Source organism: Ostrea edulis, chromosome 1 (genome assembly GCF_947568905.1).
Source record: "Ostrea edulis chromosome 1, xbOstEdul1.1, whole genome shotgun sequence".
NCBI lineage: Eukaryota > Metazoa > Mollusca > Bivalvia > Ostreida > Ostreidae > Ostrea > Ostrea edulis.
This window is the reverse complement of record NC_079164.1, coordinates 19,078,240-19,093,375: the sequence shown is the minus strand read 5'-3', so window position 1 is coordinate 19,093,375 and position 15,136 is coordinate 19,078,240. Positions and strand designations below refer to the sequence as shown.

Below are 15,136 nucleotides of genomic sequence, written 5' to 3'. Positions count from 1 at the left end.
CTGTACTGTTTTTGTTCTATACAATCAAACGTTTTAATGACTATATTTGTCAGAATAACATGGAATGACCTGACACCCCTTATAATTAGAACAGCCTGAGTGTATATAAACCCGGGGTGCTGAGATTATGTGTCTTTCTTGTGAGCTGATCGTACCGAGAGGGAGCTAAATAAGAAGTAAGGTTAAATAAAGGTTTTAGAATAAGGAAAGGTAAGTAGACAATCAACTCAGTGGCCCGAATAGAGCTGAAGCTGTTTTGGTTGTTAGCTCGCCTTATTGTTTTCCGGAGTGGTTGTCCATTGTGGCCGACCATAGCACTGACAGTAAGTCAGGGAAATAGCTAGTGCTGGGAATAGTGGCCCGAATAGAGCCAATCTGTTTCTGGTACTAGTCTATTTAGTTAAGGAAACATATTATTTACTTTCTTAAAGTCTTGACTTCCATTTATTATTGATTTACTTCTTGATTTCAACCCAAGGTAGGGACATTCAAATAAATAGATATATATCCAATCAGTGATTGAGGAAAATTATACTTTTGTTAAGCAAAGAGGTTCTTTTCGAACTCATGATAGATTGACGGCAATAGAGTGCCGTTACAGTACCAGTAGAAAAATCGTGTGACAAGAAATTCTCATGTACAATATGAAAGTTCTAATATTTACCATTTAGAAGTTATAACCAATGTAAAAAAAAAAATTAAACGTAGGTCAAACTCCAAGGTCAGGGTCACAGGGTCAAACATTTTGATACCCATCGAAAGGTCTTGTCACCAGGAATACTGAGTCTCATGTGAAATATCAAAGCTCTGGCACTTACTGTTCAAAAGTTATTAGCAAGGTTAAAGTTTTCAAAAATTAGGTCAAACTCCAAGGTGAAGGTCACAGGTCAAAATGTTGGTACCCACGGAAAGGTCATGTCACAAGGGATATTCATGCGAAATATCAAAGCTCTAGCACTTACTGTTCTAAAGTTATTAGCAAGGTTAAAGTTTCAGACAGAATGAAGGAATTACAGAATGACAGACAGGACAAAAACAATATGCCCCCGATCTCGGAGGCATAAAAATATCATACACATTACTAGTACTCCTCTAAAAAAGCTATTAAAAAAAATCATATCAGTGGCATCTGAAAAAAATGTAATTTTCTATTGAATTTAGGGCCTCCGTGGACGAGTGGTTAGAGCATCGCGCTCAAAATCACATGGCCTCTTACCTCTATCGGTGCGGGTTCGAATCCCGCTCGCGCCGGTAAGTGAGGAAGTTTCCCAGTTTACTTTCAGAAGGTCGGTGGTCTCTTCCCAGGTATATTGTATCTGGGTTTTCTCTTCCACCAACAAAAAAACTGGGCGCCACCAGATAACTGAAAAATTGTTGAGTGTGGCGGAAAACATCAATCAATCAATCAATTTATTGAATTTTATATTGATATAGGAATTTTAAGGTAAATTGTCTAAACTGAAATTGCAAATCAACCGGATCGATTGTGCCAATCGTGATTTGACATCCTTCATACACTGTGTATCTTTATTGACTTATTAAAGAGCTGTGGACGTTCAGTTGAAAAGATACATGTACTTTTCCTTGGTTTCAAGTGCAATCCCCACATTCGTTATATTTTGAGGAAGGTGTGGAGAAGGTATTGATTTTCTTTATTTTATTTGAGAAGTAATCATGTAAAAACTTATACGGTACCAATTTTGATGCACTAGATGCGCATTTCGACAAATAATGTCTCTTCAGTGATGCTCAACCGAAATGTTTGAAATCCGAAATAACAATGAAGTTTTAGAGCTATCATAGGGAAAAACAGTGTGCCAAAAAAGTGGAGTCAAATTCGTCTAAGGATAAGAGCTATGCGTGAATGATAATTCTTTCACATTCCTTTCTCAGAGATACATTTCAAATATCTGGATGAATTCCAAATTTGTAAATTGTTGTCTGTGTGTAGGTTTCTCCTGGTCGCAGTATAGTATCGGGGAAGTTTGGCTGAAAATAAAATTTTGGTTTTAATAAAATGCAGTATATAGTCTGACGGTAGTCATGGTGTATTATCACACCTTACAGGAAGTGTATGAGTTATGAGATCTGCATAATCACATGTAACAAAAAACCTAATTAAGCAAAAACCTAAGTAAAACGACATACCATGTTCACACCGCTAGGTAACTGAAAAGGAATAAGACAGACTCCTCCATCCTCAAACGGCCCATAAACCGCTCCATCTTTTCCGTGGAGCTTTGGCTTCATGTGGGAGGAGAAATATACATCTAACCCTGGTTCTGTTGTGTATACGTCGATGTAACGACCATTTCCTGGGTTCTCAAGTCTTAAAAATTATCAATTTATTAGTCACAAACACAGATATACTGATCTTTTTTTTCAATGATTTTAAAAGTGAATTATCAGTTATCGATTTCATTGTTGTACTAGCAAAACATGAAGAGCATGCAAGATGCGTATCAATTTTCTCATAAACAGATATTAAGTATGACGGTATATCGCAGAATAATGACCGCGGCATTCCTTTGATCTTTGCAATAACCGAGGTACAATTTGCAACAAACACGTATTCATTCTCTATGATGAACAATTTTAAAAGACATATGAAAAAAGATTCATTGAATGTAAATATTGCTAAGAAATGTTAAAGCGTTACATTTAATACTGTATAAATATGAAATATTTTCGTTCATTTATTATTTTAATTCTTACTTTGCGACATGTTTCATTTTCCCTCGATCGCCAAATACATAACATGAAACTATGATGTCTGTGATAACTTTCCGCACACTCGTTGGTTTTCTTAAATCAAACAGTGTCCCGTTGACAGTTGCTATTTCACCATCACCTGTTGCAATATAAGCACTCATTTACAAAATAACAGTTGAAAGTCCTTGTGAATCTTGATAGGCATCTTCACAAACCCATTTCGAAAGGCAAATCGCTGCATATTTCAAAGAATAATCTGATCTCAAATTAAAAAAAGCAATTCGCAAAAATATATATTGTATGCTATTGAGTTACACAATTGAAACAAAGCAATTTTTTCCGTTCATTTCAGACTTGCCTTTGGGATGAAAGGCCTCGTCAATCGGAACATATCTATCGGAATAAGTTGTTAGCATGTGGTCACCGTTTGAGCCTGCTTTCTAAACAGTATTAAACAATCATTTCAAGAGTCTTTTCCAAAATACACATTTTCTGAATGACTGCCAAATCTCACATGATGTGTTTTATATTCGTCCTTGTGTTTTATTTTTGAAAATTATGAAATTAAAAAAAATATCTTTCCACTAAGAATTTCATACATGCATATTTGAACTATATTCTTTTATTTGAAACATATTATTTTCATAGAATAAGTTTAAAGGTATTTACGTGTCCCTCCAGATTGAAGTAAACGTGGTTGGACAGATTGACAGGGGTTGCTTTATTTGTCCGTGCCGAATATCCAAGAATAAGTTCGTTTTCATTGGTCAATTGGAAGGTAAAAATAGAAGTAAGCTCCCCCGGAAAGCCCTCCTCCCCATCAGGACTTACGTACGTCATCACAACCTTGTCCCCTTCAATTTTGGCATCAAATAATTTCTGAAATGGTTGAACATTATCAGCTGAGATGAGATGAATAGTATAGATACATTCTTAGATTGTCAATACAAGTGAAGAGTGTAATGTAAAACAATGGGGTTTAAAACAAGTATCTCATCATTCCAGACGACCGTGACTGGACCCATGTAAACTTATGAAACCCCTTAATTAACTGATTGGCATATGTATATATATATACACACACACACACACACACACACACACATATATATATATATATATATATATATATATATATATATATATATTAAAACCCAGTGAGTCATATTCAGGAAATCTTCCAAGACCTTTTAACAGGGTTACTAAACTCTCCTTAAAAACCAAAAAGCACAAACAAACAAAAACAAAAATCCACGTTCGTGCGCCCATTTCACTGTGGATCACAACTTGCAGATCCAGTGGCTCTTAACAAATAGAACGAAATCCGTTGAATCACTAACATGTAACTCATATGTAAAAACCTTCAATCAAATCATGCACATTTGTCATCGGGATAAAGGAATAAATCTAGTTGAACGCGACCGAACTGCTGATGAAATATTGAATACATGTAAGTTTTTTTCTGATTTCCTTTCTAATAAACTACACAAAAGGTATATCCTTTGCAATTAACAATTTGAACTCCGATATTCTTGAATACGCAAACTATCAAAGGTATGCATGAAAATTTTGACGCTGACTCACCCAACTGCCAAAACCCCTGCTTTATTACAAAACAAAGCAAGACATAGCTAGATTGTAAGCGGCATAGTTCGTGGTATCCTGGAATCTTTCGTCGCCGCAGTCCACGCTCTGGGACCTGTGCATATATTTTCTAGCATCCATTTTCATTGAGAGTTGGTAATCTAATTGGAGCATTTTGTAGCAAGGTTCTTAAATTTTACCTGATCAAGATATGGGGCTCACGGCGGGTGTGACCGGTCAACAGGGGATGCTTACTCTTCCTAGGCACCTGATCCCACCTCTGGTATATCCAGAGGTCCGTGTTTGCAAAACTCTCTATTTTGTGTTGCTTATAGGAGTTATGAGATTATCTTAACCTTACGAAACTCTCAATGGAATCATTGAAGTAACACGTGACTTACAGGATAAAATTCGTTAAACCCTCCATTGAATCACTGACCTCTAAGTGAAACACGTGACTTACAGAATCAAATCCAGAAAACCCTCCATGGACCTGGTTCTGCCCTTCGTTTGCCGACACATTGTAGTCCACGCCGTCTATGGTAAAACGTGCCCCTTTTAACCGTTCGGTAATACGGCCAAGAGCCGCTCCGATGTAGGAATGTCTTGCTTCATATTCTATAAAGTGAAAAAAGCATGTTTTCTTTAAAAATATATGGTGTGCAACTTGAAATAAATCTTTAAGTCATGAACAAATCTGACAAATTCCGATGGAGATCAAAAGAGACATGTGTTTTACCCCATGTCTTTTCCAGGAATCAAACATTATCATTGGGTTACCTGCTGCTGTGTCAAATCCCAGACTAATATCATCAATCTTTCCGTTTTTGTCCGGCACTAGAATATCAGTTATAGTAGCTCCATAATTGATAATTCTGATGGTGAGGTTATTCGTGTTAGCGAAAGTAAATCTGTAAATTACAATGTTGATGTTTGATGCTAATGTGTGTGATAATCTCACAGTGACATTCGAATGTTTGATAATGAAACAGCATTAATTTGATCCATTTACTAGCATGAACAATATGAACGAAAAGGTGACGATAACGAACCATGATCAATCCCATAACTCCTATCAGAAATACTAAATTAAGAGTTGGGCAAACACGGACCCCTGGACATATGAGAGGTGGGATCAGGTGCCTAGGAGGAGTAAACATCCCCGATTTTATTTTCAATCTTCAAGAGTTAGATTGAAAATGAAACGGGTTGAGAGAGAGAGAGAGAGAGAGAGAGAGAGAGAGAGAGCCCGCTTCACAGTAGGTGTGGCACGTTAAAGAACCCTCACAGCTCAATGGCCGTGAGTGCCGAGCATAGGCCTAAATTTGAGGCCCTTCACCGGCAGTGGTGACGTCTTGATATGAGTGAAAAATTCTCGAGACGTTAAACAAGATACAATCAATCGTTCGGAGACACAGTAGCCTAGAAGTATGAATGAAAATATTTCAAATGGGATACAAATAAAGCAAACTGTAATGATAAAAAATACATATATCTAACTAACCTTTTCACTTGTCTACCATCTTTGATATTACCAAATGGTTCTGCCGTTGGGATTACAGGAACTCCTAAGCAGATATTGATAACAGATGAAACATTATCCTAGGAGAATCCATATGTATGATATGTCTTTGAGGAATATATGACAAAAAGCAAAATGAAAAAAATGCAGTCTTACGGTAGTATAAAACTTGTAAGATCGTAGCCCAAAGAGATAAGTTAACAGATGTCTCACCAGTATTTGTTTTTGGAACGTCCATCTCTCTCCAATGTATAAATTGACAGTTGATTTCACAATTCGACAATTCAGAGAGGAAACAATATACCGAATGTTCACGCAGTTTTATAGTCAGGTCTAACTTCGGTTCATTCTATCTGACTTCTCTTGAATTGAAGATAAGCCTCCAGATCGCCAGTTAAATTTTGATAAGTGGTATCTTTTATAAAGTCGTAGACTACACGTGACAGGGAGGTAATGTCGGTAAGTAAGAAGAGCACATTAATGCCCTGACATTGGCGGCTATCAATAAGTACTATATGCCTTATTGTATCGCGGTATATTGAACGTTTCTGTCTATCAATAAGTAATATATGTCTTATTGTATTGCGGTATATTGACCGTTTCTGACTATCAATAAGTACTATATGCCTTATTGTATTGTGGTATATTGACCGTTTCTGGCTATCAATAAGTAATATATGACTTATTGTATTGCGGTATATTGAACGTTTCTGGCTATCAATAAGTACTATATGCCTTATTGTATTGTGGTATATTGAACGTTTCAAACGACCGAATTGTTGTTTTCTAGTGTTTAAAGAGCATTACAATTTGTTATAGTATCTAATGTCTGTACGACAGTTCAAATTGGTGCGTCTAGGTGAATGGAGAAACACTTCCCATGCTTACAATTCTGACCGAAAATAGTTTTACATGCAGATAGCTTACATTTCGATCACATGACATATTACAGGCCAAACACCGCCACCATTACGCAGGTGTAGATATATTTGTGTTGTTTTTTCTATTGTGTACTTCAACATATTAAACAATGACAGTAGGGTATATTCTTTTTAAAAGCCCAAAGGTTATCCCGTAAGAATAAGTCCCCGATATAGAAGAAGTTTTTCACGATTTTATCTCCTATTATCATTCCGTTGACACTTTAAACTATCGATTTGGATTCCAAGTTACACTAAACCCTTACAAACTGGGGTAGATTGCAGGATCCAGTAATTGTTCTACTAAGTCTCTATCTTTACCCTTCACGGCAATTTTAATTTACATTCTGATTTTAACTACGGATTACTCTGTTTAACTAGTCAAGAAATAGGGCTCACGGCGGGTGTGACAGGTCAATCCCAACTTTGGTGTTTCCAGGGGCCCGAGTTTGCCTTACTTAATTATATCTTTTATAGGATGTTTGGGACTGATCACTGTTCGTTATCTTCACCTCATAGTATTTTGTCAAAATGCACCGACGTAAAGAGAATAATTTCCCTTCATGAAATTGACGTACATGTGGAAGGCTACACGTTTTTATAATGTGAGGGACTAACAAGACGAATCTTCAAGCTGAAATGCATCTTCACTTGATCTATATACCTATTTGGATCCCTGGCCCAAGGATTGGAAATTTCACAATTTTGGTAGACAGCTAGAGGCTTTATATAACATTTCATACAATATCACAATATTTTTTAAAATGCACAAAAGCATAACAAAACAAAAAACAACAACCGATTTTTAAAGATTAAATGCAATTTTGTTATATATTCATATTAGGCCCAACTCGAAAGCTCGAAAATCCAGGAAGAGGAGCTTAGAGTTTTACAATTTTGGCAGACAGCTCCATGCTTTTTATAATCATACAAAGTATTTATTCACAACGCACAAAAATAACGAACAGGAATTTTAAAGATTAAATCATGTTCATTTGGGTCCCAACCCAGAGTCTGAACTCCCGACCCAGAGGTCATGAGCAATTTTGGCAGAGTGCTCCATGTTATTTATAAGCATGCATAGTTTTTGTTCGAGCTATGCAAGGATAAAGATCTTTGAAAAATTACAATGAAAGGTGAAGATAACGAACAGTGATCAATCTCATAACTCCTATAAGCAATACAAAATAGATAGTTGGGCAAACACGGACCCCTGGACACACCAGAGGTGGGATTGGGTGCCTAGGAGGAGTAAGCATCCCCTGTCACTGGTCACACCCGCCGTGAGCCCTTTATCCTGATCAGGTAAACGGAGTTATCAGTGTGCCAAGAACAGCTTAACAACCGGTATGAAACACGTCAGACAGCATTTGACCCAATGATAGGTTGTATTGACGAACTAGATCGTTATAATGACCATAGAATTTGCGAAATGCTGACTTCCATCGAGACTGTTGAAACACCTGTACCATCAACTTTGTCAGTAGCTTACCTCGATTTAAAAACTGACTATACGCAGAACAAGCTCTTGCATATCGAATCAGTTGAGATATATAAACACCATATGCAGGTGATAATGGAATATTGCTACATAAATATGGGGAGTTGACGATGGAGGAGCTGAAATCATGCCGCTTATCATACAGTTGAGTTGTCAGTTTGCCGTTAATGTCTACTTTCAATAAAATATCTAAGTATGAAGCAGAAGTGGACGACTCTGTCGTGTCCTTTACTTCGAGCTCACAGGTCAATAAGTCATAATACTGGTTCGCTCTACGTCATCCCAATATACCATTCACAAATGGTGATTTCAAAGATTCAGGCTGAGAGTAACAGAGTTACTCGAAATCGTATACACAGCTTCATTCTTTTGTGTAGATTGTCAACAATCAAAAATACGAAGACTTCTAGAATGTCAAAATATTTATTTCATCATATCTATCAATGAAGATATCAACATCAGAATTGATATTTTAAAAACCAGTAAGACACATTGTAACATAGCACGCAAATTAAATTTTACAAAATTATGTGGATAATGTGATATCAACAATTCCAGAAATGTTTAATTTCTCAATTTAACATCACATCTAAAACAAATAGTCACAGTTTATTGTAAATATATTTATATCAGTATATGGAGGAAAAGAAATGCCACAAGTCTTCTAGCATACGCAACAATGAAAATAAACATACAATACACATTGCCTAATGCCAATCACAGTTCCACCTTTAATCTCAGAGAAATTCCATGTCAGTGGAATGGCTGCATTTATATATATATATATATATATATATATATATATAACACCATAATTCGTTGTATCAGTTGTCAAAGGCGTACGGGAAATATCTGAGGGGCGAATATCAGCATCATTGTTTTGCCTTGTGTCCTTGGACACGATACTTTATGCACACTGCCTCAATCAATCAAGCTGTAAATGCGGTGTGGATTTAGACTGTTGATTAAACTACTAAGCACTGGTATATTCCCATCAAAGGAGAGTATGTGATTGACACCAGAGAAACTGACAATGAATATAGTTTACCTAGATCATCAATAGAATATATGCAGCCCACCTGACTTAAATCATGACATACAGCATACTCCAATTTTAGTAGTTTGTTATTTTGGATCGTGACACAGAGTGAACTTTACAGCATCGTCAGAAATTGCTGTATATGAACGATTTTGACGGATGATGAAATGCGTTACAGTTGTCAACATCCTTCATAGATGCATGCACACGGACACTTCGAATGTCAATACGTTACAATGGCCGATACATCGGATATCTTATCACCCGTCAAATATAATATGTAAGTGGTTTAAATTCTACATCTTCAGTACTCCCATAAAGGTGTTAATAGAATCAAATCGGTGGGATAATTTTGAAATTTCTTGTTTTTTAAAAGTTGTTTATCTATGTAATAAATTCAACACTACCTGGATTGTTCAATACGCCAGTTTCGAGATGAGAGTTCTCCTGTGTAGGAGGTACATTTAGTAGAACTTGAGTGCCTAAGTGGGACAGAGTGAACCTACAGTCAGTGAGGTAGACGATAAAATGTATTGAAAGTGGCTTCTCTTTAGATATTTAAATGTAGGAAATACAAAATACTATCGAAAGAAATGTTTTACTAAACCATAAACATAAAAACAATGTAATATTTGAAAGTAATATCCTGGATATGATACCTACGACCAACGAAATTACGTGATATAATAAGAATTCCATGTGTTTAATTACTCCCTGAATACTTATCACTTAGTTTGTGTATCAGTTAAATTTGGGTGATGAAACAGCGTATGAGAAAAATACTGAATACATTTACTTATGCAGTGATGAATATTCGTCCCACTCCCGCATGTAAAGAAGTTGCTTCGCGCCTTACTATGTACGAGAGTTCTTCAAAGGGAAATAACTCGAATGTATCTTGAAACCGGCGTATTGCAAAGCAATTGGGTCGATTTTGCCATAGTGAACCTACCTCTCCTATACACATGCTTAAAGACTAATTTTCCTAAGGGCCGTGGCCATTGGTTGCCTTCAAACGGTATTCATACGTCAGTCATATTTTGAGGAAATTGTGAACCTTTATAATTCAATAAGAAAAATGAGGACAGTTTTTCTGATACTTCTTTTTCACAAATACATTTCAAATATCTGGGTGAATTCCAAATTTGTAAATCGTTGTCTGTGTGTAGGTTTCTTCTGGCCGCAGTACAGTATCAGGGAAGTTAGGCTGGAAAAAAAATTGTAACTTCATAACATTTACATGAAAGATGAAGTTAACGAACAGTGATCAATCTCATAACTCCTATAATCAATACAAAATAGATAGTTGGGCAAACACGAACCCCTGGACACACCAGAGGTGGGATCAGGTGCCTAGGAGGAGTAAGCATCCCCTGTCACCGGTCACACCCGCCGTGAGCCCATAAGCAAGGGTTTAGGTTCCAGGGTGGGACCAACATTATCATAATGTTTATAGTCGGTATCATTTGAAAAGTTTCTTCTATAACTTTGCTGATTCTATATTAAAAATGAATGCATATTAAGGAAAAACAGAATAGTGCATAGTCTAACAGTAGCCCAAATGTACTTATATCGATTTGAATCCTGAAATCTATTACAGGATTTGATTATTCATAATGAACATAATTATATAAACAGAGTACATAATTTGACTTTCATTCCATCAGGTGTATAACGGTGATATATAGAGATATGTCCTTATATTCAAGGAAAATTTGACTACATAGTAAACTACGACATTTTCATTTCTACGAGTACGAGGTGTCCTGTCCACGATATCCATATATTTGTATAAGATAATAACAGAATCCTTCGTTAGTATGAGTGTGGGATTGGTAAATTCCACCGAGGGGACAAAATGTTCAGTCTAGGGCTAGGCTTTTTAAATGCAAAAATAAATTAGACCGTCAGAAAGAGCATTTCCGAAAATTGTTTACACTTAATATGTAAACTGAAAAGCCCAAGGTTGTTCCTCAGAAAGCTATGTCAAACCGAAATTTGACGAAAACAATGCAAACAATTTTACTTCACCGTGTAAAGAAAACCATAGAAAATTTATAACGTTATAATCAATGACGCAGCCGCAGTGTAAGACTAATATAATCCTTCATTAGTACGAGTGTACTATTGAAGGATAGGACGATATAGACGCCGTCTAGGACGAGGCTTTGCCGAGTCCTAGACAGCGAATCTTGTTCCAGAGATGACATTTCCCTATACCACACGAGTAAATAATGAAGGATTATTTTTCTCACATTTTACCTACAGTTTAGTGCATAAATTTAGGAGCTTTGAGAAAATTCTAAATTATCAAAATCCTCATTTGAACTTCAATGCAAAAACTAATTAGATAAGCAGAAAGAGCATACTCAAAAATGGTCCACAAAGTCACTGTAAGTGTAAACTAAAAAACTCAAGGTTGTCCACCAGAAAGCTATACTACATTAAAATTTAAAGAAAACAATGCAAAATATTTCACTTCACCGTGTAACGTAAATTATAGAAAGTATATGACGTCACAATCAAATGGTGTCGCAGCAATGTGAGACAGAAAAATCTCACATGGTTGTCTCACATGGGTAAAGTCGATCTCACACTAGTGATAATGTGGGAAAGAGACATCTCCAATGGCTGTCTCACATGGGTAATGTGACTATTGTCGGTCTCACAACGGTGATAATGTGAGGAGAAAAATAACCTTTCGAAAAAAGATCGATTATCTATGAGATATCTGTATATAAGAAAAGGACATGCTATGTTGACATCTTCATGGAACAAATACTTTTGTTCATGAAACCTGCCTAATCACATGTAACATAAATCCTAAGTAAAACGACATACCATGTTCACACCGCTAGGTAACTGCAAAGGAATAAGACAGACGCCTCCATCCTCAAACGGCCCATAAACCGCTCCATCTTTTCCGTAAAGATTTGGCTTCATGTGGGAGGAGAAATACACATCTAAACCCGGTTCTGTTGTGTATACGTCGATGTAACGACCATTTCCTGGGTTCTCCAGTCTAAAATAATATCAATATTTACTTAGTTTGTATATTTGTATATATGTACATACATGTACCTTACAAAGTCAAATATACAAAATATGGAACTTTTATTATTTTCTAGAAAGATATTATATAAAGCTTTGTATGCTTGCGTGTAAAAACACTAAACATTTTACAATGTATATATCCAAGAACACTTGCTGATTAAATACGTGAATCGGGAATCAAATGGTTTCCTTTTCACTTCTCACACTTGTAAATGTTGACATGTTTTCAGATTTAGAAATTTTCTATTTTCATTTTTCAAAATACTTACTTTGCAACATGTTTCATTTTTCCTCGGTCTCCAAACACATAACACGAAACTATGATGTCTCTGATAACTTTTCTGACTAGTGTGGGCTTTCTTAAATCAAAAAGCGTTCCATTGACAACTGCTATTTTCCCGTCACCTGTTCCAAAACAACTCCTCTGTTTACAAAACAGTATTCCAAAATCCAAACCAATCTTTACAAGTATTTTCTCAAAATCTTTTCGAAATGCTGATCGCTGCATATGTAAAAGAATGGTCGTCTGATATAAAAATTTTGAGCAAACATTTCACAAAAAGAAACAGTGCGATATTCACTTGCAAATTAGACAAAGCGCCGATTTCTGATCATTTCACACTTACCTATGGGAAGAAAAGCTTCATCAAGCGGGACATATTCACCCGAATATACCGTTAGCACGTGGTTGCCGTTTTTACCCGTTTTCTAAACAATGAAAGAACTTCAAAATATACATTTTCAGAAAATTTAACTTTCTTTCATTAATATTTATACTTCATTTCCAATTCTTTTTTTAAAACATACAATTTTATCTATCCACTCAGAATTGTTTACATGAACTACTAGCAGTTTTTCGTATTCAAAGCAAACTGTTGCTAATAAAATAATATTTAAACGTCTTACGTGTCCCGCCAGATTGAAGTAAACGTGGTTGGACAGATTGACAGGGGTTGCTTTATTTGTCCGTGCCGAATATCCAAGAATAAGTTCGTTTTCATTGGTCAATTGGAAGGTAAAAATAGAAGTAAGCTTCCCTGGAAAACCCTCCTCCCCATCTGGACTTGCGTACGTCATCACAACCTTGTCCCCTTCAATTTTGGCATCAAATAATTTCTGAAATGATTTTAAAAACATTTTCAGTGAGGTAAACTTAAATAAGACAAACCTTTGTTGCTCTTTTAAGATGGTCAGGACTACTTAAACCAGGAAGGATAATAATATAACATCACAACAGAACTGTAGAAAACGTTCGTGAAGACACTGAAACGTCATTCATACCTTATACTATCAATACAGAAGTCATTCATACCTTATATTATCAATCCAGAAGTCATTCATACCTTATACTATCAATCCAGAAGTCATTCATATCTTATACTATCAATCCAGAAGTCATTCATATCTTATACTATCAATCCAGAAGTCATTCATACCTTTTACTATCAACCCAGAAGTCATTCATATCTTATACTATCAATTCAAAAGTCATTCATATCTTATACTATCAATCCAGAAGTCATTCATACCTTATACTATCAATCCAGAAGTCATTCATACCTTATACTATCAACTCAGAAGTCATTCATATCTTATACTATCAATCCAAAAGTCATTCATATCTTATACTATCCATCCAGAAGTCATTCATACCTTATACTATCAATCCAGAAGTCATTCATACCTTACACTATCAACCCAGAAGTCATTCATATCTTATACTATCAATCCAGAAACATTTTCATGGACTCCTTAACTGTATCTCATGATTATCAAAATTCAGAAATAGATCAATTCAAAAACCCCAAACCCGAAAACCTACTATGAACATATTGACAGGGAATTCAACTCTCAGAATCACATGCAGAGCATTTTATAGGACTCGTTGACATGCAACACATAACCTAGAGAATGAAATCCTAATAATCTTTTCGTTGCTCAAAACTTTCGTCATCAAATGAACAAGAGGCCCAAGGGCCACATCGCTCACCTGAGTTACCTTGGCCCATATCTGAAGATTTTCCATATATATTTGCATGTAAAACCTTAGTCCGTATTGTGGCCCCAACCTACCCCTGGAAGCCATGATATTTACAAACTTGAATCTGCACTATGTCAGGAAACCTTCCTGTAAATCTCAGCTCTTCTGGCTCAGTGGTTCTTGAGAAGATGATTTTTAAAGATTTTCCCTATATATTTTTATGTAAAACTTTGATCCCCTATTGTGGCCCCAATCTACCCCCGGGGGCATGATTTGAACAAACTTGAATCTGCACTATGTCAGGAAGCTTTCATATAATTGTAAGCTCTTCTAGCTCATTGGTCCTTGAGAAGAAGATTTTTCCTATATATTTCTATGTAAAACTTTTGATCCCCTACTGTGGCCCCAAACTACCCCCGGGGGCCATGATTTGAGGAAACCTGAATCTGCACTATTTCAGAAAGCTTTCATGAAAAGTTCAGCTCCTCTGGCCCAGTAATGTTTTAGAAGAAGATTTTTAAAGATTGTCCCTATATATTTCTATGTAAAACTTTATTCCTTTATTGTGGCCCCAACCTACCCCTGGGTGCCATGATTTGAAAAACCCTGAATCTGCGCTATGTCAGAAAGCTTTCATGAAAATTTCAGCTCCTCTGGCCCAGTGGTTCTTGATAAGAAGATTTTTAAATGACCCAACCCAATTTTTGCATTTTTGTGATTATCTCCCCTTTGAAGGGGGCATGGCCCTTCATTTGAACAAACTTGAGCCCTTTACCCAAGGATGCTTTTGGCCAAGTTTGGTTATAATTGGACCAGTGGTTCT

At 36.1% G+C, this 15,136-nt stretch overlaps 2 protein-coding genes across 7 annotated transcripts in view; both read right to left on the bottom strand.

The window, feature by feature from the left end:
- Positions 1-1,635: 1,635 nt before the first annotated feature.
- Positions 1,636-6,183, bottom strand: LOC125663573 (galactose mutarotase-like). The gene is made up of 9 exons (XM_048895837.2): positions 6,032-6,183; positions 5,801-5,864; positions 5,077-5,207; positions 4,760-4,914; positions 3,382-3,591; positions 3,071-3,152; positions 2,716-2,851; positions 2,149-2,329; positions 1,636-1,989 (listed from the first exon to the last, which is right to left on the bottom strand). The coding sequence occupies exons 1-9, from the start codon at positions 6,054-6,056 to the stop codon at positions 1,903-1,905; spliced, it is 1,071 nt and encodes a 356-aa protein (XP_048751794.2). The 5' UTR covers positions 6,057-6,183; the 3' UTR covers positions 1,636-1,902.
- Positions 6,184-8,648: 2,465 nt separating this feature from the next.
- The window catches only part of LOC125663553 (galactose mutarotase-like), a 28,057-nt gene continuing 21,569 nt past the window's right edge, over positions 8,649-15,136 (bottom strand). For 3 of the 6 annotated variants that reach the window (XM_056152969.1, XM_056152970.1, XM_056152968.1), the window contains exons 8-12: positions 13,239-13,448; positions 12,959-13,040; positions 12,602-12,737; positions 12,120-12,300; positions 10,602-10,775 (exon numbers count right to left, since the gene is read on the bottom strand). In XM_056152969.1, the coding sequence (XP_056008944.1) occupies positions 10,662-10,775; positions 12,120-12,300; positions 12,602-12,737; positions 12,959-13,040; positions 13,239-13,448 (723 nt within the window). In that variant the 3' untranslated portion in view covers positions 10,602-10,661. Of the gene's footprint in view, positions 10,486-10,600; positions 10,776-12,119; positions 12,301-12,601; positions 12,738-12,958; positions 13,041-13,238; positions 13,449-15,136 lie in introns of those variants that run through there. The other 3 variants (XM_056152972.1, XM_048895834.2, XM_056152971.1) reach the window with 2 other exon arrangements.

Coding starts and splice junctions, on each gene's coding strand:
- LOC125663573 (XM_048895837.2), bottom strand. CDS start 6,056: ATGGACGTTCCAAAAACAAATACTG. Junction 5,865..6,031: donor CGTTCCAAAAACAAATACTG/GTGAGACATCTG, acceptor ATATCTGCTTAG/GAGTTCCTGTAATCCCAACG. Junction 2,852..3,070: donor CGAGGCCTTTCATCCCAAAG/GCAAGTCTGAAA, acceptor ATATTGCAACAG/GTGATGGTGAAATAGCAACT.